Source organism: Sus scrofa, chromosome 15, assembly GCF_000003025.6.
Source record: "Sus scrofa isolate TJ Tabasco breed Duroc chromosome 15, Sscrofa11.1, whole genome shotgun sequence".
NCBI lineage: Eukaryota > Metazoa > Chordata > Mammalia > Artiodactyla > Suidae > Sus > Sus scrofa.
The window spans coordinates 94,837,803-94,862,772 of record NC_010457.5 but is presented as its reverse complement, the minus strand read 5'-3'; the positions used below and the strand labels follow the sequence as shown (position 1 = coordinate 94,862,772).

At 37.5% G+C, this 24,970-nt stretch overlaps 1 protein-coding gene across 3 annotated transcripts in view; it reads left to right on the top strand.

Annotated features, from left to right (window-relative positions):
* Nucleotides 1-24,970, top strand: part of HIBCH (3-hydroxyisobutyryl-CoA hydrolase) — a 145,619-nt gene that overhangs the window by 78,590 nt on the left and 42,059 nt on the right. For all 3 annotated transcript variants that reach the window (XM_021076263.1, XM_021076264.1, XM_021076265.1), the window contains 2 exons: nucleotides 14,660-14,738; nucleotides 23,127-23,272. In XM_021076263.1, the coding sequence (XP_020931922.1) occupies nucleotides 14,660-14,738; nucleotides 23,127-23,272 (225 nt within the window). The remainder of the gene's footprint in view (nucleotides 1-14,659; nucleotides 14,739-23,126; nucleotides 23,273-24,970) is intronic.

The following is a 24,970-nucleotide window of genomic DNA, read 5'->3' as shown; positions in this document are numbered from 1 at the left end:
GGATGTCGGAGGTTTAAGACTAACTAGAGGTTCATTGTGATTTTAGCTATAATTTGAGATTGTTCTCAGCTGTGTTACCCAACAGCAAAGCTTGCTGGATGTGTGCTGTGTACTAAATACCCATTCAGCTCTAGGGATAAATAGTGAACCAGGAAGATATGTTTTCTTTCCTCGTGGAGCTTACTGTCTAGTAAGGCAGGTAGTGTGGCCTGGATTACAAAGAGTAACAACCTCAATTGTGTGTGTACATGTGAGTACTTTAGTAATGGGGATAGTGTAGGAAAAGTGTCCTAGAGGAAGTTTTTTTGAGCTGAGACTTAAAAGGAATTAGCTGGGAAAAAATAAAGTGGAAGTAGTGGAGGAATACAATATGGTTTGTGCAAGTGTGTTAAGGGTTTGATGTAGTGTAAAAGAGTAGTGTGTGAATGAGAAGATAATAGCATTGAAGAGAAAATTCATGTTTGGGGAAAGTTCATTGTGCCTAGATTTTGGAGTATGAAAGAGGTAGTGGTTCAGAACTGAAGTTGAGAATAACTAAGAAGCTGAGTTTCCTCTTCTATAAACTATATTAAGCTGTTTATCCAGAGATAAAGAGGGAGAGCCATATTTAAGTGCTTTTGGCCAGAGAGGTGGCTTGAACAGTGCATTTTAGACAGATTTCTCTCTTGTGGGAAGAACAAGTGGGAGTGGGTTAGAATTAGATGTAAAGAGATTGTTTAGAGAGCTATTGCAGGGATTCAGGTAAGAGATTATGGTGATTTTGAGCTAGGGTAGAGATAATGAAGGGAGAGAAAATTAGAATTAGGGAAATATTTAGGAGGAGACTTGGGATTTGATGATGTGTTGAATATGAGGGATAAGGTGGAGAAGGAGGTAAGGATGACTTACAGGTTTCTAGCCTGGAGGGTGAGATGAATGGTGGACTGTTTCCTAAGATTTTGGGGGAAAAAGTGGCTGGGAAGAGTGAAGGGAGATGAGTTTAATTTGGGCCTTGTTAAGTGATATGACTGTGGGCTTATCCACAAGAGTTTCTTCTGAACAAAAGTGTTTGGTCTTATGCAAGCCTGAAACTCATGGTGCTGCCTGGTCAGGAAGTATAACTTTAGGGTTTATGGAAGCACAATGTGCTTCTGCAACATGAATTAACTCATAAGTGGTTGGTAAATGGGAAAATGATGCGGATAAATGCAAAATACACAGTTTTTTCCTAGGCAAGAGGAGATAGGATAGTGAAAGTAGATAGTTAACCAGACAGGAAGAGAGTGCTAAACTCAATTGCTGTATTGTGAACAGGAATTCTCTTGCTTGTATTTTAAGATAATTAAAAAACCCACACAAACAAACACTTGTTCCTGGGAAGACTTCCACCATAAGGTGAACCCCCTCCCCGACTCTTGACATTTTGTGTTTGATGGCAGTCCCACTGGCTCCTGGCTGCACTTCCACTGCCTTGTCTCAGCATCTGCCAGTTCTGTTTTAATGAAAGGATTGCCATTCTTTTCACTTTATTTTGTGCATTTTAAATATCTGCTGTGGCAAAAAGAAAATCATGGACATGGAGAACAGACTTGTAGTTGCCAAGGGAGGGAGTGGGATGGATTGGGAATTTGGGGTTAATAGATGCAAACTATTGCCTTTGAAATGGATAAGCAATGAGATCCTGCTGTATAGCACTGGGAACTATATCTAGTAACTTATGATGGAGCATGATAATGTGAGAAAAAAGAATGTATACATGTCCGTGTGACTGGGCCACCTTGCTGTACAGTAGAAAGTTGACGGAACACTGTGAACCAGCTATAATGGAAAAAATGAAAATCATTATAAAATAAAAATAAAAAAATAAATATCTGCTGTGGCATTCTATGTTTGTACTTAGTTAGGAACACTTAAAGTCTGATTATGAAGTTGCATAGGTTTTGAGCAGACTGCCCAAACTCTGTTTTGCCTATAAGCTCTGTGTGGTTTTGTAGAATCTGAGGATCTGTTGTAGTAACTCATGTTATAGTAGAGATCCTTGTATTGAAAATTTGTCAGTAGAAAAAGTTAGGCAAAGAAATGTGACAGAAATATGGTGACCCCCAAGATTCAGAATGGAATCTTAAAAATGTTTATTGCTTGGGGGGCAGAATAAGGAACCTATAAAAGACCCTGAAAAAAGGGGGAGGGGGCAGAAGATAAGGGCAAACCAGAAGAGTAGGCTTATCATGGGAACCTTCAAGTTGGCCTCTGTGCCCTAGAAATCATTTGACAGATTCTTCGCTTTGTAGTAAAGAACCATATTACGTGTTCATCTTGCACACTTCATTCACCAGACCTAAAATCAGCTGTTTTTCCAGGGTAGCCCTGGTTACTTTTGGTTGGTAGTGGTGGTTAGCAATAACAGTCTGGGCACTAGTTTAGTTGGTAATTTTTCTAGGCCTTTTTGAAGAGAATTAATATATGTTTTGTTTTTGAGTGAAAATAGATCTTGAGCTCTGTACTTCCTATTCAAATTTAGGTTCTTTGATATTTATAGCTTTCTTCTCTTACATATGTTGAAAATCTTTTTTTTTTTAATTCACAGTGTGACACATTTGCTTTGTCCTAATTGTATAATAGTTTTAGAATCACAATATCAATATTATTATGAACACTAGTCACTTGAAATAATTGCTGTCTTTGCCCTCTACCAAATTTTTTTAGTGACATGGCTTTTTCATATTTTTCCAGAGTATTCAACTTGGTTCTCATGAAATAATTATTTTTATACTCATATGATTTTATGATTAATAATATTTAAAGTACATGCTGCCTATAACAAGTGCAACTGACATAAACACATCAGAAATAAATATGCCTGATATTTGGTAAACTCTGAACTCAACAGATCAGAGAAGCAGAAAGGGATATCAAAAAGTACCTAGAGAGTAGCTTAAAGGATGCGAGTTAATATGGATAAAAATAGTTACTATTTCACAGAGTTAATGGAAATCTTTGGTAAATCTGAGGTCAATTAAGAATACTCTTTCAATATGTGATATAAGGCAATACTTTCTTAGAAGTTTTTTCTTTAAATATCTATTAAAAGTATAGACACTTAAATATAACATGTAGTATGTTCTAACATATGGGGGAATGTGCTTATTGAGGGGGAATGTGCTTATCGAGGTAAAAACCTTGAGTATGAATCCAGGAGGTGTGTAAATGTTATTCCTAATTTATGCTTTAATGTATAATGTAGCAGAATTCATATTTTAACTCACTGGCTTTTTAAAAATTGAGATATAATCCACATATAATTAGTGTCAGGTGTACCAAATAATGATTTGATACATTTATATGTTGTAAAACAGTAAGTTAACACTCATCACCACATACTTAAAAATTTTTTTTTTTTATGATGAGAACTTCTAATATTTACTCTTTTAGCAACTTTAATATCTCCCTAACTTTTTTGCTTAGGGTAGAACTGTGCCTCCGGGAATGGTAGACTGTTAATTCATAAATAAATTAAAGATTTCTACCTTGATTATTTATCTGCTGAGTATAATTTTTGTCCAAAAATAATGTGAATTATATTCATCTAAAGCAGGATTTAAAAAAAAAAGGCTTGGTGCTGATCTCTGTAGGCTATCAAAATTCATTAATATTATATATCAATATATGAATACTTTGTGCAATATTAGTCTGTTAATGTGAGAAGCATAAAAAAATCTTGTTTTTTTTTCCTATGGAGGCTGCTAATATAAGGCATGTGGTCCCAGAGATACATTATAAAACTTATTTTTACAGTTACATATTAATTTTTATACCACAGTGAGATAATGTGTGATGAAAAACCTATTTGAATTTCTAACAAAAATATAGAACTATTTCAAAGCACCGTTCAAAATCCTGAATGATAGAGAAAACTCTCACATCCTCTCCGATACTGTGATGCAGTGTTCGTTTTGGACAGGAGCTTACTCATTCTCTCTGATTAGAATCGAAGTCCATGGCTCTTTGTGTGAGCATTAGTCACAGCACCCCATTGTATGCCTTTCTGAGTTTTTTGTTTTCTTTACCGTGGTTGTTGACTCCAGTTACTTTGGAACATTTATTTTTTATTTTCACTTATTTTTTAAATTGAGAAGAAAACCTTTTTATTGTGAAACAATTTCAAACTTAAAAAAAGATGCAGGAATAGTATAGAGAACCCCAGTATATCCTTCATGCAGTTTTTTTCCTGAACCATTTGAGAGAAAGTTGAAATCACGATAATTCTTTATTGCTAAATTCTTTTAGGTATATTGCCTAAAAATAAGGACACCAAAATCAGGAAATTTAAGACTGATATACTATTATCTGGAAAAATTCTTTTTCAAGCACCAAATTAAATTGTTCTACAGGTCTCTTTGTGCATTGGGAGATTAAGCCTGTCATTACTATAAATCATGGAGTAGTTGACTATATCTTGCATTAACTTTAAACATCTTTATAGTTATCAATTTAAAAATTAAATGTTTTTCATCTAGGATATTAATACCTGGAAATAGAGAAGTGACAACTTGTTTCTACTTATATTTACATTTTGAAGGATTTAATTGTGCTTTTTAAGTAACTATATACATATATATATATATTTGTCTTTTTGCCATTTCTTGGGCCACTCCCGTGGCATATTGAGGTTCCCAGGCTAGGGGATGAATTGGAGCTGTAGCTGCCAGCCTATGCCAGGGCCACAGCAACGCAGGATCTGAGCCGCGTCTGTGACCTACACCACAGCTCACAGCAAGGCCAGGGATCGAACCTGCAACCTCATGGTTCCCAGTCGGATTCGTTAACCACTGCGCCACGATGGGAACTCTAGTAAGTATATTGTTTTAAGGCCTTAAAACTATAACAGCTTTTTTCCTTTATTGGTCAGTCTGAAAACTTATCTAGCCATGTCTCTTAATTAAAAAAAAAAAAAAAAAAAAAAGGTCTTAGAGATTGCCTAAGTTTTGCCTTTAAAAATGCCAAAATTTAAATGCAGAGGTTGTCATTCTTATGAAAGTGTATGAGTTTGACTTCATCCATATATTCTGTTATTCATGCTTTTATTTTTTATTTTTTTATTTTTTGTCTTTTTTTTTTTTTGCTATTTCTTTGGGCCACTCCCGTGGCATATGGAGGTTCCCAGGCTAGGGGTCGAATCGGAGCTGTAGCCACCAGCCTAAGCCAGAGCCACAGCAACACAGGATCTGAGCCGCGTCTGCAACCTACACCACAGCCCACGGCAACACCAGATCGTTAACCCACTGAGCAAGGACAGGGACCGAACCCGCAACCTCATGGTTCCTAGTCGGATTCGTTAACCACTGCGCCACGACGGGAACTCCTATTCATGCTTATTCATATTAGTATTCTCTATACTAGGCTTATAAATATGCATCAAATTCATTTTACTTTTTCTGCACAGTGTTAGTACAACACTGCAATGAAGATTGTTTAATAATAATCTGAGGAGTTCCCATTGTGGTGCAGCGGTTAACAAATCCGACTAGGAACCATAAGGTTGCGGGTTCAGTCCTTGCCCTTGCTCAGTGGGTTAGGGATCCGGTGTTGCCATTAGCTGTGATGTAGGTTGCAGATGTGGCTCGGATCCTGTGTTGCTGTGGCTCTGGTGTAGGCCGGTGGCTACAGCTCTGATTGGACCCCTAGCCTGGCAACCTCCATGTGCCGTGGGAGCGGCCCCAGAAAAGCCAAAAAAGCTCCCCCCCCCCAAAAAAAATAATAATCCGAGTGAAAAAGAATGTTGGAATGCTTAGGACACCGTAAATATAAGGCATAAAGGGATTACATGTAAAATAATAGAAAAAGATACCAACACTAAAATAAAGTTGATGCTGCTATTTTAAGATCACTTAAGGTACATTTTTTGGCAAAAACTTTTACTTGATATAGGGCATTTCATTGTTATAAAACAGAACAAATCTAAATTGTATGTCTTGTGAATCTTTCTATTGTACATTTTTTCTCTTTGGCTTTAGTCATTGTGGTCTTATATGTCTGATTATTTCTAATTGAGTGCTGGTTATTTCTAATTGAGTTTTCTCAGTCTAATCAGGAATGGGAAGATTTGAAGCTTAGCTTCACACTCTAAGTGAGTGCTGGTCCAGGCCACCCAAATCCTAATGTGTAACAATTTGGGGCCCAGTTTGGCAAGCCCTAAATTTCAGTTCTTGTTCCCTTAGCAGAAAAGCCTAGATCAGTCTGTTGAAAACTCTTTAGCTTTTCACCCTCTGAAGATCAGTGAGGTCAGATTCTGAAAGTAATTTTATTGACTGTAATCAACTATAGAATGATATTTTATACATAGTTGTCTAAAACTGTTTATAACTGAATATGAAGCTGAACTGAATTACTTAATGAGATTCATAACATTCAATATGACACTGAGTAACAACAGGAGTTAATGAGTTTCATAACTTACAATATGACACTGAGTAACAACGGGAGCAAACTTCTGCCTCTGAAATTATCAAACATTTAAAAATATTTGATCTTACAAAAAAGTGAAAAGCCGTTATAGTGAAAGTAGACAAAACCACAATCCTTGGAGAAGGTTTGAACATATTTCTTTCAGTAACAGGCAAAGCAGACATAAACAGTACGTATACATATATATACATATATTTTATATGCACCACACGATTTGAACACTGTCCAGTAAACTTGATCCAATTAACATGTACTCAGTAACTGCAGATTTTATATTCATTTCATGTGTACGAGGAACATTTACCAAATTGGCCATGGAGTTAGTCTCAACATATTTCAAAGAATTAATCTTACAGACTGTTCTTTGGACCCAGTAGAAGTAAGCTAGTAATTAATGATAGATAATTTAAAAATTTTGAGTGTTTAGAACCTGTTTATCCTACACCTTGAGAGTATGGAAGGATTACTTAAATAGTACACTAATTGCACCATAAACAATTAGATTGTGCTAAAATTAAGACCTGCCATTCTAAGACATCATTAAGAATGTGAAAAGCAAGTGACAGACTGGAAAACAGGTATTTGGAATATAGTCTCTTGATATCGGCAGGGGATTATTTCCAGGACAGCTCCCCATACTAAAATCCAAGGATGTGCAATTCCCTTGTATAAAATAGCATAGAATTTGCATGTAACCTACACATGTCCCCCTATACATTTTAAATCATCTCTAGATTACTTATTATACCTAAAACAGTGTAAAATGCTATGTAAATACTTACTGGTATGCAGTAAATTCAAGTTTTGTTTTTTGGAACTTTTTGTTGAAATTAAAAAAAAGTTTTTTTTTTGATCTGCAGTTGGTTGATTCTTCAGATAAGCTGCAAATATGGGGGGACAAGGAATCATATCCAGAATGTAGAAAGAATTTCTGCCAATCAATAAGAAAATCCAGTGGGAAAATGAGCAATAGATCAGAATAGACATTTCACCAAAGAGAATGTACAAATAACAAAAATAGGATCAGGCACTCAACTGTATTAATTATCAAGGAAATGAAAACTGAAACCACAGTGCAATACTAACATATATACTCATTAGAATGGCTAAAATATTTTCCATGTCTGTAAGTCTATTTCTTTGTTGTAAATAAGTTCATTTGTATTATTTTTTTCAAGTCCACATGTAAGTGATATCATATGATATTTGACTTTCTTTGACCTCAGTACAGTACTCTCTAGGTCCATCTGTGTTGCTAAAAATGGTATTATTTCATTTTTTTTTAATGGCTGAGTAATATTTTGTTGTATTTGTATACCACATCTTCTTTATCCAGTCATCTGCTAACAGACATTTAGGTTGTTTCTATGTCTTGGTTATTATAAATAGTGCTGCTGTGCCTATTGGGGTGCATGTATCTTTTTGAGTTATAGTTTTGTCTGGATATATGCCCAGGAGTGGGATTCCAGATCATTTTGATAACTCTGTTTTTAATTTTTGGGGTTTTTTTTTTGTCTTTTTAGGGCTGCACCTGCAGCATATGGAGGTTCCCAGGCTATGGGTTGAGTTGGAGCTGTAGCTGCTGGCCTATACAACCACCACAGCAATGCCAGGTCCAAGCTGTATCTGCAACCTATACCACAGCTCACGGTAACACCGGATCCCCAATCCACTGAGTGAGGCCAGGGCTCAAACCTGCATCCTCATGGATGCTAGTCAGATTCATTTCTGCTGAGCCACAATGGGAGCTCTTTTTTTTTTTTTTTTTTTTTTATTTTCCCACTGTACAGCAAGGGGGGTCAGGTTATCCTTAGATGTATACATTGCAGTTACAGTTTTTTCCCCCACCCTTTCTTCTGTTGCGACATGAGTATCTAGACATAGTTCTCAATGCTATTCAGCAGGATCTCCTTGTAAATCTATTCTAGGTTGTGTCTGATAAGCCCAAGCTCCCGATCCCTCCCACTCCCTCCCCCTCCCATCAGGCAGCCACAAGTCTCATCTCTAAGTTTTGTAGTTTTTCAGGGAACCTCCACTCTGTAGTGGCTGCACCAGTTTACATTCCCATGAATAGCATAGGAGGATTCCCTTTTCTCCACACCCTCTCCAGCGTTTATTATTTGTAGACTTTTTGATGATGGGCATTCTGACTGGTAAGAGGTGATGCCACATTGTAGGCGATCTGCGTTTCTCTAATAATTGGCGGTGTTAAACATGTTTTCTTGTGCTTGTTCTGTGTAGAATGTCCAAAATGTGAAAGACAATTTCAAGCATTGGTGAGGATGTGGAATATAAACTCATATTACTGCTGGAGTAAGAACTGGTACTACTGCTTTGGGAAATTGTTTAATATCATCTTTTAAAGTTGATTGAATTAATACTTTATTCCAACATATTTACAACTGAACCAAAATATGTACATTTAAGCCACAAAAGACATGCATAAGAATCATGATTTGCAATAGCCCAAACTGAAAAACCTAAATAGCTTTTACAGTAGAATGGATCAATAAGTTGTTTACATATACAAAAGAATGCTATACAATGAAGGAAATCTTGAGAACCTAATATTGACTGAAGTAAAAAAAATAACAGCATGCTCTATGATCCCATCAGGATCCAAACCTGGAGAAGGTAACCTTATTTTGTTTGAAGTCAGTATAGTAGTTAACCTGGAGAATGGAGGGAGTAGTGACTTGGTGCACAAAAAATTTCTGATAATTTTAATCTGGATTTTGGTTACATGGATATGTTCATTTTGGGTTAAATCACTGGACCTGTATGTTTACTATTTGTACTATTTATGTACTTTCAATTGTATATTATATATCAATTAAGAAATTTTTTAAAAATAAAAAAGCCAGGGGGTTCCCATTGTGGCTCAGTGGGTTAAGAACCTGACTAGTATCTGTTAGCATGTGGATTCGATCCCTGGCCTCCCTAAGTGGGTTAAGGATCCAGTGTTGCCACAAGCTGTGATGTAGGTTGCAGATGCGGCTTGGATCTGGTGTGGCTGTGGCTGTGGCGTAGGCTAGCAGCTGCAGCTCTGATTCAACCCCTAGCCTGGGAACTTTCATATGCTGCAGGTTATGTCGCTAAAAAAAAAAAAAAAGAGAGAGAGAGAGAAAAAGCCAGCATGGCTTATGGGAGTGAAAGAGAGGAAAATGGAGAATGGTGGACTATAAGATCAGGGAGCTAGAAAAGGGACCAGAACACATAGGGCCTTATCAGCCAGGATGAGGAATTTCAGTATTACTTTCATATGATGAGAAGTCACTGGAGAGTGTTGAGCAGGAGGATGGCATGAGCTGATTTCCATTTAATACGCTTACTTGGCTGCTGTGCAGAGGATGGATTGTGGCAAGAGCAGAAACAAGAGAGATTAGCTTGGGCAAGAGGTGATTGTGATTTCAACTAGGGTTGTAACGGTGGAGATGGTCAAGAGTGGCTCAATCTAAGATATATTTTTAGTTAGAGCAGTCAAGACAGGTTCAAAGATTAGATAGTAAGGTCAGAAAGAAAGGATGATGCTGAGATTTTTAGCCTGAGCAGCTGGGTGAATGGTGATGCTATGTTCTGAGATGGAAAAGTAAGGGAGCAGCATGTTCAAAGAGAAATATCAGAGCTACAGCTGCCAGCCTACACCACAGCTCGCAGCAACTCCAGATCCTTAGCCCACTGAGCAAGGCCAGGGATGAAACCCGCAACTTCATGGTTCCAGTCGGATTCGTTTCCGCTGCACCACGATGGGGACTCCAAGATTTACTTCTGATGCATGAACATTGAGATACTTACTACACTTTCAGGTGGAAATATTAAATAAACAGCTAGATATAAAATTTTAGAGAAATCAGGGATGGGGAAATAATTTGTTACTAATTTTATAGTGCTTAAAATCTTGGGGGTCTTGGAAGAGATCACTTGGCGAATGAATGTAGAAAAACAGAGCACAGGTGAAGTGAAGTAGATGGAGACATCTGATTGTTGGGGTCAGGGAGAAGAGAAAGAGCAGCTAATGAGATAGAAGGAAAACTAGGAGAGGGTGGTATTGCAAAGCCAAGTCAGATGTTTCCTGAAGTAGGGAGTAAGCAACTCTGTCAAATGCTTTTGAGATATTTAATGAGATGATAAGTGAAATTTGACCCCTGGGTTTAGCAGGATGCAGAAAGAATAACTGAAGACATTTGGGATTGGAATAAGTTTTACATTTGGGGAATGAATCTGAATAACCAGTTGTTAATATAATAAAACTTGAAGACTTTGAAGATGTGTTGGTCTAGCATAGCAAAGGAATATCAGCTAAGTTTAATAGTTAAATTGTATTTAACAGTAAATTTTGGAAATTTTAAGGGGGGTTTAATATAAGCAACCTTTAATGGATTCTTTTATGTAAGATACAAAAATTAGATATGAATCTCCATGAGAGTGCTTTCAGCTGGATCAATACTTATGTTCATAGCATCTCCAAGTGAGGTAGTTTGAATTTCTGAGCCTTCATTTCATCTAAACTGAAAGGCATTTTAAATTGTTTCTTAAATGGTGCTTGTTTCAGTGATCTCTTATTCAGAAGGCCTTTCAGTAACTTCTTTTTTTTTATTTTCCCACTTTACAGCAAGGGGATCAAATTATTCTTACATGTATACATTACAATTACTTCTAACATTTTGAAGTCTTTGATTTCATTCATTATTTTATCAGCCATGGCTGAAACAAAAAACTAAATCAGTGAATATGGGATCAACAGTTTCTACATGAAAGAGTGTGGGGCTTATAAATTTCTTTCTTCCTCTAATTTGGGAAGTATGGAGGGCCCTCTGTAGAGAAGTTGGGCTGTTAGGTGGTACTTTTACAAAGGGATGAGGGCTCCAGAACATATAAGGGGAATGACTGTGAAGGAGAACCATGTTAGGAAAAAGCACCCAGTAGTATCAGGATGAATTTATGCCAGAGATCAAAGAACTGAGGCAGCTGTTGTATAACGCTGAATCATGACAGAACCTAGGTTTGGTTCTCACTGAAAATGTGATGAAGAGGCTTTTAATAGAAAAGAACAGGGACTCACCCAAACAGATCAAGAAAAGAGAAAGGAGCAGTTGTTACACAAGTGCGGGGATCAAATGGGAGTCCAAAGACAAAAACCACAGCACAGCTTGTCTTCCTGAAAATTGAACCACAAGTATGGACTTCAGGCAAATTTGAGTGGTGTTTGCCTCTCTTTCTCTCTCCAGCTGTTTCTGCTTCCGGTATGTTTGCTTTGTTCTCTGTGTTGTACAGGCCGCATGCTGCTTCTCAGGTTTTTTCATCATTGCCCCATATTATTTCAGCTTTCTCTTGGCTGCCCTGTCTTCTTCAGCTCAAATTTCAAATGACCTTTAAGCTTCTTTGGCTGTCATCAACCCACAGCTGCCCACTGTGTTTTAGGTTAAATACCTAAGAGTGAAAATCTTGTCTAATGCACTCTTCTTCCTCCTTTGCTCTCTGTGCCTTAGAATTCTGGTTAGCCTTCAACTGACTGCCCTTGGGTCTAGTGCCCATAGTTCAGCCACTGCTGGGGAGAGAGCAGATTCCTGCAGAGAAGGTGTACTGATGGGCCAGGCAGTGGCCTTCTATAGTATGTCCTCCTCTCTTTAAAGTTATTTGATTAATTGAAATTGCAAAGGTGTGGAATTTGGGAAGAATGGCACAAAGGCCCTGTGGCCAGTGGAATGAGCACAGAAAAAGTGGTGAGAGGTGAAATCAGAGAGGTAGGCTGCTGGGCTGTGTCATGTAGAACCTTGCAGGTCATTGAGTTTGAAGTATGTATGTGTCTCAGATAAATGTCCACATTTGTTCAGATATGTAGTAGAGAAACATAGGGGTAAATCCGAAGGGTTACATACCAAATTAATAATAACTGTGTTTTTGAGGAGAGAGGGCAAACTAGGATTGGGGGTCGTGGTTGGATTTTTATCTTTGTATATATATATGTTTGATAATAAGGGATATAGTCATGTGCTGTTTGTGGAATTCAAAGTTAATTGAAAGAGATAGGGGGCAATAACCAGCAGAGTATGGCTGAGGCAGGGTTAGTCTGTAAGGCCTGAGATCTGCCTGCTGTGCTGTCCCAGATGGAGGCAGCCCTTCTGAACTCTAGGAGTGAAACATAGTCTAAAAACTGCAAATCTAGTCCAGTTCTCTAAGTTCTTAGCAAGACATTCCTGAACACTCATAACTTTCAGCTACATTGTGATCAACTACAGCAGGGAGTAGAATATGAGGCTCTTAAGATAATATAATAAATATTAATAAAACTAGTAATGTTTAATTTTTATTAAAATTTGTAAGATTTCATGTACTCCTGAAGTGTATACAATCTAACTTGAGTTAATATTGTCAGATGGTTATGTCATATACAATACCTATAACATGATATTTGCTTGTTCAAACAGTATCAAACATGTGGGTTTAACTTAAAAATGTTAACTCCCAAGGATGCAGGTAGTGACTGAAGGATTTTACTCACTTCCATGCTTATTGATATAGTCTTTTAATATTTAAGCTTAGCATATAATACATAAAATATATAAGAAATTGCCTATGTTTTTGAGTATTGTCTTAAAAAAGGTTTAAATGAGGAGTTCTTGTCGTGGTGCAGTGGTTAACCAATCTGACTAGGAACCATGAGGTTGAGGGTTCAATCCCTGGCCTTGTTCAGTGGGTTAAGGATCCGGCGTTGCCATGAGCTGTGGTGTAGGCTGCAGATGCGGCTTGGATGTGGCATTGCTGTGGCTCTGGCGCAGGCCAAAGCTGTAGCTCCTATTAGACCCCTAGTCTGGGAACCTCCATGTGCCACAGGTGCAGCCCTAAAAAACAAAAACAAACAAAAAAAAAAAGGTTTAAAAGTTTCAACAACTTTTAAATGGCTAAACTGAATGTGAAAACCCTTGAAAGGCTTGAAGAAATAGAAATAAGCCCTTTCTATTTCGCTTATACTTACAGTACTCTTACCAAGTGCCTGATACTCTTCCAGATACTTTGCATGTTTTAACTTGTTTAACTCTGTGATGTCAAACATAGAATACACTGGTTAAAAAGGACTAAGAATTAGCAGAGCTAAAACAATCTAATAGAAGTTCTGAATAATGTGAAAAAACATAACAGGAAATATGTAACAATGTGAGCACTGGAATAAACTTGGATGCTTTGTAATCATATATATACCTCTTATTTTATTCAACTATATCTGTTTGTTCAAAGATGACTTAAGTTTGTCCTTTTCAGTGTCATTCAACAAATCAGAAATAGCTTCTCAGCCAAATCTTTTTATTTTGCAAATATACTTGTATTTCCTATCCAGTTTTAAGAGTTTGGTTTTTTGTTTTGTTTTTTTCTTTTTGCCATTTCTTGGGCCTGTTTCATGGCATATGGAGGTTCCCAGGCTAGGGGTCTAATCAGAGCCATAGCTGCCAGCTTACGCCAGAGCCACAGCAATGCGGGATCTGAGCCGCCTCTGCAACCTATACCACAGCTCATGGCAATGCCGGATCCTTAACCCTGGATCCTTAACCCACTGAGCAAGGCGAGGGATCAAACCTGCAACCTCATGGTTTCTAGTTGGATTTGTTAACCACAGAGCCACGATTGGAATTCCCAGTTTTAAGAGTTTAATAGTTAAGTGTTGTATCTGAGAAAAATAATGTTGCTAAGTTTATTTGATGAATATGTAAATAATTGAAATGTGTTAATATTCTTTTTTAAAGCTACTGAAACTTGGTAGAATAGCTTGGTTATGCTTTTTTGATGATTGATTCCACTAAGAACACTCATTGGTTCTGGGAAGAGTATATTCTATAATGCTGCATCTGATTTGAAGTAAGAGGGAATTGGGAAAGCAAACATGAAACATCACACAGGATACTGACTGAAAACAGTTAAATCTATTCCAGATATCAGGGATACACATATATTTTTTTAATCAGTAAGTTCTTCTGAAACTGTGGTATAGGATTTTCCTGCCATCTATCTCTTGGAAGAAATTCCTTTAAAAGAAATTTTTGTGAAGAATTATAGATAGTATAATGTATATTATTTATATATCATATGTATCTATAATAGAATATTTATAATATATACTCACATATAATGTAATTTACTTTGTTTATAATGTTTGTGAATGTGTGAATTTTTTTTTAACTCCCAGAGTAATTTTAAACAATTTTTTTACCTTTTTCCCTAGGGAGTTGGTCTCTCAGTTCATGGGCAATTCCGAGTGGCTACCGAAAAGTCTCTTTTTGCAATGCCAGAAACAGCAATAGGTAAAAAAACAAAACAAAACAGAAAAAAACCAAATTTTTCATAATTATTTTTTATGATCTTTTGTTACATTTCAGATTACACTGCTATTCAAGGAATTGATGGATCTTGTGTGATATACAGCCATTAAAAAAACCTTTAAAAATAGGAAGATACCTGAAAAGTTTATATTAGTTCATACTCATATCTGAAAACACAAAAGGAAGAATATTTAACTGGAGACACTAGCACACTGTAGTTAATTTCAGTTGAAAGATTATTAGAAGTGGGAATTCTTGTTGTGGCTCAGTTGGTTAAGAACCCTACATGGTGTCCGTGAGGATGTGGGTTCAATCCTTGGCCTTTCTCAGTGGGTTAATTATCCAGTGTTGCCACAAGCAGCAGCATAGGTCACAGGTGCAGCTTGGATCTGATGTTGCTGTGGCTGTGGCATATGCTGCTGGCTGCTGTAGCTCCGATTCGACCCCTAGCCTGGAAACTTCCATATGCCTCAGGTGCAGCTGTTTAAAAAAAAAAAGTTATTAGAAGAAATATTCTTGCATTCAGATCTATGTTTCATTTTGAATGAACTTTTGTATGTGGTGTGAGATATGGATCAAAGGTAAAGACTTAAGTTTATTATTTTGCATATGAAGATAAATAAAATCATTGCCACATCATTTTTTTGGGAAAAAGCTACTATTTCTCCACCGATTGCCTTTGCACCTTTGTCTGTGCTGATCTTGGTGGCAACACCACACTGTCTTGATTGCTGTTGCTTTATAGTAACTCTTGATCAATAATGATAATCCTCTAATTTTGTTATTTCCCCCAGAATTGTTTCAGCTATACAGATCCTGTGTACTTCTATATGAATTTTAGAGTTATTTTGTAAGTTTTAACAAAAAACCTGTTAGAATTTTTACTTGGATTGTAGAATCTATCGATTTAGGGAGAATTGACATCTTTACAATATTGAGTCTTGAGTCATGTGAACAATGTATATCTCTTCATTTATTTGGGTCTCTATTTCTCTAATTCAGGTTTTGTAGTTTTCAGTTTCTTACATATCCTTTGTCAGATTTATTCTTACGATTTATCCTAAATTATTCAGTTGTATTATAAATGACATTTAAAAAAAAACTATTTCTGATGATTAGTTACCAGTATATAGAAATGCAATTGATTTTTCTCCTTTGTATCCTGCAAACCTAATAAACTCACTTATTGTCCTAGTAGACTTTTTTGTATATTGAGTTGGATTTTCCAAATGGGTAATTATGTCTTTTACAAGTAAAGTCAGTTTTACTTTTTTCTTTCTCATCTGGATGCTTTTTATTCTTATTTTTTCTTGCCTTATTGCACTGGGTAGAAGTTCCAATACAGTGTTGAACAGATATGTTGAGATTGGGCATTCTTGACTGGATCTGGATCTTAGGGGGAAAACACTCAGTCCTTCACCAATTAAGTATGATGTTAGGTATAGTCTTTTCATAGGTGCTCTTTGTCAAAATGAGGAACTTTCCTTCTATTTCTCGATTTCTGAGGGGTTTTATTAGGAATGGGTTTTGGATTTTGTCATATTTCCCCCCCTCCCATTTGTTGAGATAATCTTTTTGGGTTTGTTTGTTTGTTTGTTTTTTAGGTTTTTATTTTTTTGTATTAGAGTTGATTTACATTCTTCTGTCACCTTTTTAATTAATGATGAATTTGGTTTTTCAACATATGACTCTGCACTGCTGGGATAAATATCATTCTGGTATGATATGTTCAACTTTTTATGTGCTGTTGGGTTCAATACATTAAAATGTTATTTGGGATTTTTTGTATTTATGTTCTTGACAGATGTTGCTCTCGGGTTTTCTGGTAATGTCCTTGCTTTAGTTCGATATCAAGGTAGTACTGGCTTCATTTTCTGGAAAAGTTTGTGTAGAAGTGATTTATTTATTTATTTTTTTCCTCTGTGTTTGATAGAATTCACCAGTGAAGCCATCTAGGCCTGGAGTGATAAGGTCTTTTTTTTTTTTTAATTAATTTATTTTTTTTATTTTCCCACTGTATAGCAAGGGGATCAAGTTATCCTTACATGTGTACATTACAATTACATTTTTTTCCCCACCCTTTATTCTGTTGCAACATGAGTATCTAGGCAAAGTTCTCAATGCTACTCAGCAGGATCTCCTTGTAAATCTATTCTAGGTTGTGTCTGATAAGCCCAAGCTCCCAATCCCTCCCACTCCCTCCCCCTCCCATCAGGCAGCCACAAGTCTCTTCTCCAAGTCCATGATTTTCTTTTCTGAGGAGATGTTCATTTGTGCTGGATATTAGATTCCAGTTATAAGTGATATCATATGGTATTTGTCTTTGTCTTTCTGGCTCATTTCACTCAGGATGAGATTCTCTAGTTCCATCCATGTTGCTGCAAATGGCATTATGGCATTCTTTTTTATGGCTGAGTAGTATTCCATTGTGTATATATACCACTTCTTCCTAATCCAGTCATCTGTCGATGGACATTTGGGTTGTTTCCATGTCCTGGCTATTGTGAATAGTGCTGCAATGAACATGCGGGTGCATGTGTCTCTTTTCAGTAGAGTTTTGTCTGGATAGATGCCCAAGAGTGGGATTGTGGGGTCATATGGAAGTTCTATGTATAGATTTCTAAGGTATCTCCAAACGGTTCTCCATAGTGGCTGTACCAGTTTACATTCCCACCAACAGTGCAGGAGGGTTCCCTTTTCTCCACACCCCCTTCGGCACTTGTTATTTGTGGACTTATGAATGATGGCCATTCTGACTGGTGTGAGGTGATATCTCATGGTAGTTTTGATTTGCATTTCTCTTATAATTAACGATGTTGAGCATTTTTTCATGTGTTTGTTGGCCATCTGTATATCTTCTTTGGAGAAATGTCTATTCAGGTCTTTTGCCCATTTTTCCATTGCTTGATTGGTTTTTTTGCTGTTGGGTTGTATAAGTTGTTTATATATTCGAGAGATTAAGCCCTTGTCGGTTGCATCATTTGAAGCTATTTTCTCCCATTCTGTAAGTTGTCCATTTTGTTTTCTTTTTGGTTTCCTTTGCTGTGCAAAAGCTTTTCAGTTTGATGAGGTCCCATGGGTTTATATTTGCTCTTATTTCTATTGCTTTGGGTTGTTTGTTTTTTTAATGGCTGCATCCACAGCATATGGAAGTTCCCAGGCCAGGGATTGAATCTGAGCTACACCTGTAACCTGCGCCGTAGCTGCGACAACCCTGGATCCTTTAACTCCCTGCGCCAGGCTGGGAATCAAGCCCATGCCTCCACAGCGACCCAAGCCACTGCAGTCGGATTCTTAACCCACAGTACCGTGATTCTTAAATCAATGCATCCCCTCAGGTACTCCTATGGGAAGTTTTTTAACTACAGATGCAAAATCCTTAATGGGTATAGGACTATTTAAGTTATCTGTCTCTTCTTATATAGGCTTTGGTGATTTTGGTCTGTTAAGGAGTTTGTCCAATTTATTAATATAAACTCAATAATATTCTCTTTTATTATCTGCGGTAATAGACAGTTCTTTCATTCTTTTTTTTTTTTTTTTTTTTGACTATGTGTGTAGCATGTGGAAATGTGGAATTTCCTGGGCCGTGGATCAAACCTGAGCCACAAAAGTGACAATGCTGAATCCTTCTCAACTGCTAGGCCACCAGGGAACTCTCTCATTCTTGATATTAGTAATTTGTGTCTCCTTTTTTATCTGATTAGTCTAATTAGAAGTTTATTTTATTGACCTCAAACAGTTTTTTGGTTTTATTTTATTTATTTTCTGTTTTATTGATTTCTGCTTTGATTGTTATTATTTCCTTCTACTTTATCGCCTTTCTCTGGTCTCATAAGGTGAAGCCGAGGTCAGTGATACAAGACCTGGGTAAAGAATTCTATTCTCTTCTGTTTAAATTCAGTACTTTAAAGATTTTGCTGCACCGTCTTCTCATTTATGTTGTCTTCTATGAGAAATCTGTTCTCATTGTTATCTTAATTCCTCTGTAAATAAATGTCTTTTTAACTTTTGCTGACTTGTCTTTAAGATTTTGTATTGATCACTTGTTTTGGTGTGCCTTAGGCACTCGATTATGATGTTCCTTCGTGTAGTTTTCTTCATATTTCTCGTACTTGTGTTTATTGAGCTAATTAAGTTTCTAGTTTTTGTCAGATTTGGAAATTTTAGCATTATTTCTTCAAATATTTTTCCATCTCCCCATTTCCTTTTCAGGAACTATACTTCAACTCTTATTAATTTTAATTTTCATCTGTAGTAGTATCCAGTACTACTGTCGTCTTTGTTTCTATTTAATTTTTGAACTTATGGTATGTGTTTATTATAATGGTGTTAATGACCCTGTTTGATAATTATGTTTATGTCAGTTCTGGGTCAGTTTTGATTGATTATCATATCATTATGGGTAGTATTTTCCTGCTAGTCAAAGTTTTTCAATTTTATGTTTTTATGATGACGCAAAAGCAATATATATGTGGAAGAAATTATACTTCGAGTTGAGGTCTTTTACTGGGCTGGCAGTATCTGGTACCATTCCCTCTTGTGATGCCAGGCAATGGCAGAGCCATAGCTCCTAGGCAGCCACACAATCACAAGGGTGAATAACTGATACTTAGAATCATTTTTTTTTTCTTTGAGTACAATATTCAATAAATTACATGAGATGTTCAACACTTTATTATAAAATAGGTTTTGTGTTAGATGATTTTGCCCAACTGTAGGCTAATGTAGGTGTTCTGAGCATGTCTATGGTAGGATAGGCTAAGCTATGATGTTCAGTAGTTTCGCTGTATTAAATACATATTTGACTTACAGTATTTTCAATTTATGTTGGATTTATCAAAATGCAACTCTAAGTTGAGGAAGATATATACTCTTATAAATAACCCTTGAGCTTACTTTCAGGATGAAATTACTTGGAAATGGTTTGTTCTTTGAGATCTTTTAAGATTTTTTTTTTAAATGCAGGAATGAAGTAGTGCTCAGGCTAGGACTAATTATTTCAATACTATTGTGAAATAAGACCCTTCTTTGTATCCTACTCAGTGCTCCACGAATCATGGGTTTTCACTCTGATTGATGGGAATAGGCGCTATTCCCAGCCCTGTGTAGGTTCTAGTACTCTTCTGTATAATCCTTTCCTGTGGTTCTTTCCCAAACCTCAGGCGGTTTCTTCATACACATTTATTGATCAGTACCCAGCTCAATACTCTTGGGAGACACTCTGCAGATCTCCAGGGTTTTCTGTTTGTGCAGCTCTCTCCTCTGTTCTGGGAAGTCTAGGTGGTTCATTCTCAAATTAAAGACTATTCTGGGCTTGGAAGTTCTCTCAAGGCATTAAGCTGGAGCTCTTGTAGAGTTTACCTCACTTGTTTTTGGATATTCAGTAATCACTTGCCTTTATTATTTGATGGTCCAGTATGTTGAAAACTGTTACTTGATACATTACATCTGTTTTTTAAATACTATTTCAGGTAGGAGAGTAAATCTTGTCCCATTTACTCCCATCTTGTCCAAAGTGTAATTCTCTTGGATGGCTGCTTTAGATTAGATAGTTAAAAAGGTCCTCCAGGGAGATACCTTCAAGCTGAGATTGGAATGACAAAAAGGAGCCAACTTAGTAGTATCTTAGAATATTGTGTCGTTAAGAAAAGTTAGTCTTACGACCCTAAAGAAAGAATAAACTTTACCTCTTGATGGGACCAAATGGAGTTACCTGTCTGAATCAAGGACAGGAGTGATGGGACCAAATGGAGTCACCTGTCTGAATCAAGGACAGGAGGACACACTGTGCTCTTCAAGAGGTTCACATGGACCTCTGGTGGTGAGTTTGGATTTAAACCTGAGCATTATGGGAACTTGTGGGAGAGTTTAAAGCAGGGGGTGGATGGTCTGGTTTGTATTTTAATACTATCATTCTGGCCCCTTTGAGGATAACGGGTTGTTGGAGGTGCAGGAGTAATAGCAAGGAGGCTTGTTAGGAGGTTAGGACATTAATCTAGAGTTTTGCTGTCTAATACTGTAGATACTTGCCACACGTGGCTATTTAACTGTAAGTTAATTAAGTAAATTTAGCTCCTCGGTTGACCAGCCACATTTCAAGTGTGTAATATCCAAAGCAGGTTAGTGGCAACCTCATCGGCAGCATAGAACATAGCACATTCTCATCATCACAGAAAATTCTATTGGATAGCACAGGTCTAGAGAGAGATAATTTTATCTTGGAGAAGTATGGAGCTATAGAGGTGAAATAGTTGGATAGATTTGGAAACTGTCGTGGAGTTAACTTGCTTGCTGATGTAATAAATCAGGAATAACTCCAGGTGTTTAGCCAGTGTTACTGTTCGGGAAGGAACAGGGTGGTTGGAGGGTTGGGAAACAAGAGTTGTGTTTTTGCCATGTCGTATCTGGGGTGCTTATTACCTGTGTGGTTATATCTAGAATGCAGATCTGAGAGTTTTTATTAGAAATGGCATAACTAGATAGATAGATTTGGGACTGTGTTAACCTGCCAGGGCTGCCATAACAAAATACCACAGCCTGGGTAGCTTAAACAGCATTTATTTCTCCCAGGTTTGGAGGCTGGAAGTCCAACATCAAGGTACTGGCACGTTTGGTTTCGCCTAAGGTCTTACTCCTTGGCTCATAGACAGCTGCCTCCTCTTTATGTCCATGGCCTTTCCTCTGTGTGTATGCCCTCGGTGTTTCTTCCTCTCCTTCTTAGGACACATGTCCTATTAGATGAGGCCCCCACTCTTGTAACTCATTGAACTTTAATTACCTCGTTAGAGGCCCTATTTCCAGATTGTCACATTGTGGGATTAGGGCTTCTACTTAAGAATTCGGGGACACAATTCTGTCCATAACAGGGACTAATCAGCATACAGATGTTATCTAAAGCCATGAAGGGCAAAGGAAATGTGTGTTTAGGGGGAACGGATGGCCTAAGATGAGGCCTAGGCACAGCAGCATGTACAGGCCCAAAAGGGAAGTGGAGCCAGCAAAGGGGACTGGAAAGACGCAGCCATTGAGGCAAGGGATGAACAGAGAGAATGTGGTGCCCAGAAATAGACCAAAGTGTTTCAGGATAGAGGTGTTTTCACTTGGACAGAGAACTCCTGAGGTTCTGAGGCAGGTAAGAATGAGTATCGAGGAACTGAAAGACCACAGTGTCTGGACTATAGTGAGTGCATGGTAAGAGAGGTAATTTAAAAAGTGGTCAGGGGCCTTGAAGACTGATAAAGGTGTTAGTTTTAATCTAAGAGAAAAAGGCAACCAGGGAAGAAAAACGCATTCTAATCAGTAGAATGCAAGACTCTGATCAAGATGTGCGTTATTAAAAAGATTACTCTGGCTACTGTGTAGGGAACTGTTTAGAGGAGGAAGCAACAGAACATAGTCACTGATGGAGGATTAAGTAGGTGGTGCAAGAGAAGAGGGTTCGAGTCTGGATGGTTGTCCCCTTTATTGGGGTGGTTGATACTGGAGAAAGACGATGGTTGGGGGCAGTGGTCATGAATGCAACTTTAGACCTATCTTGTTTGAGATGCTAAGAGATGTTTCTATTTACAGTAGCATGCCACTGATTGTTTTAAGTCTAGTAACTTCTTGACAAGTAGAATTAGAAAGAATTTGAACATTTGTGTTTTTATCTCAACTTAATTGAAGCCGTTTTCAAAAAGATATATGGATTATAAAACTAGTGGTTCACAATTATTTAAGGAGCTTATAAACACCAAACAAGTGAAGTATTTGCGCATATACTGTTTTTAGTTGTTTTCAGTAGAGAGAATAAGAGAATTTTAAAAATACGGATGTTAAGAAACAATAAGTGCACAAGATTTAAGTAGGTAAATTGTTCATTTAGTAGGAGTAATGGTTATCACATCACTAAGTTTCTTGAGAATTACATAATTGACTCTTTGGAAATTGATAAATGATAATAATGATTTGTCACACAGTAGCCTTAGGTGACATTTATTTTTTCCTGTGTCATTTGGAAAGAAAATATTTTTTCGGTCTTTACCTGTATCGGATAGTCTTAAATAAAAGTAGTAGTAGTGGTGATGAGAAACTTAGGTAATATTTATCAAGTAGCTATGTACGAAACAGTGTGCCATCAAATCCTTCATTGACTTCACATGAAACATGAAAAATTTGAGAAATACCTCAGTTAACTTAGCACAGTTTATAGCAAGTCTTTTGTGACATTGATTGCATTGTATAGTACATTGTAGTACTGTGGAAAAGTAATAGTATTTTTAATATAGATTCAGACTCCAGAGAAAAGTGTCTAACTGATCTAAAGTAAAGAGAGTTATGTTTATCTCTTTCATTTGAATCGCTCTCTCTTTCTGTTTTTAATTACAGGGCTATTCCCTGATGTGGGTGGAGGTTATTTCTTGCCACGACTTCAAGGAAAACTGGGATACTTCCTTGCGTTAACAGGTTTCAGACTGAAAGGAAGAGATGTGTACACAGCAGGAATTGCTACACACTTTGTAGATTCCGAAAAGGTAATTACTCGGATGATTGCATTTTGTGTGGTTGGAATAACTCATACTGCATGGGGAGGCGGTATGAGTGGTTAAGATTACAAGCTTTTGGTAGACATGGGTCTGAATCCTGCATCTGCTGTTAAAGCTGGGTGGCATTGGGGAAGGTGCCTAAAGATCCCCAGTTTCCTTATATGCAAAATGGAGATAATTATATCTGGATCCAGGGCTGTTTTGCCTGGTACCTTCAGTGAATATTTTTGAGTGAGTAGTTACTGTCTGTGTTAAAAAAATAATAATAGTTTAAGGAAGTCTAATATATAAAAATCTAGATTTATATATTAAATGATAGGCTTTTATAAAGACATTTTTGAAAGGCTCTCTTGTGCGTTTTCCTAGTACATTAAAAAGTTTGTAAAATATGGTCTTAAAAACTTTTCTGAAGGGTATTTGTTGCACAGGACACATTTTTCTTATCTTTGTCTTTAAACCGCACGGCTAGGATAGCATAGTGGCCAAAGATACGCAGATGCACAGCCTGTTTTTAAATCCCAGCTTGAATTTAGCCTCTTTAGCCCCAGTTTTCTCATCTCCAAAGCTGGAACAGCAGTTTTATCTTACTGGTTGAAACTTGTGCTAAATTTAACAGAAAGCCCAGTTCAAGGTGGTTTTGCCTCAGAATTCCCAGCTAGAGATTTGGGCTTTATTCTACTTCACCTAGCTTAGCTCAGTCTGATCGGACAGGCTTTTATAACCTCTGAGCCATGTGGGTAGGTGGAATACACTGACTAACCTATCCTAGCTAATATACTCCACCCCCGGAACTGTGGTGTGAAGTCAGTTCCCCAGGAAATCCACGGATATCTGGTCTTGAGGGAGGGGTGTTATGGGATAGGGGAAGGAATGTTATTAAAATGTATGAAGTATGCAAAATTGAAGTTGTCCCCTTATACTGCTATGAGGGCCTTCCCACATTTGCTTCACATTGCAGATCTTCCTCTGTGTTAGAGGCATCCTCCCTCATGTTGAGCAGGTGGCTGTCTCATTCTTCCTTTGGGCTGTAAGAGAAAGCAAACATGGGCACTCCATTATCGTCTCTGAAGAGACACTCTCGATTACAAGGGAATTTGGTTAAGGAAGAGAGAGAGAGCTCTTCCACAAGCCTTCCCTCTCTCTGTCAGATTGCTTAGTAATGTCTGCAGTGCATAGACTACCATTACAGGGCCTGTAGCGGATAAAGGAAATGGGTAATACAGAAATGGGTAATACGCATTGGGGATGAGGCTGGAGTTGGGTACAAAAGATTAAAAAAACAAAAAACCGGAGTTCCCGTCGTGGCGCAGTGGTTAGCGAATCCGACTAGGAACCATGAGGTTGCGGGTTCGGTCCCTGCCCCTGCTCAGTGGGTTAACGATCCGGCGTTGCCGTGAGCTGTGGTGTAGGTTGCAGACGCGGCTCGGATTCCGCGTTGCTGTGGCTCTGGCATAGGCTGGTGGCTGCGGCTCCGATTAGACCCCTAGCCTGGGAACCTCCATATGCCGCGGGAGCGGCCCAAAGAAATAGCAAAAAAAGACAAAAAAAAAAAAAAAAGCAAAAACAAAAACAAAAAACCCATTTGTACCATCTGAGAGTTAAATATGGTAAGTATAAAAACAGAATACAAAGAAAGTACTCAAATGGATTGAAAGGGGAGGAGCTTAGTTCTAAGAAAGGACTGGA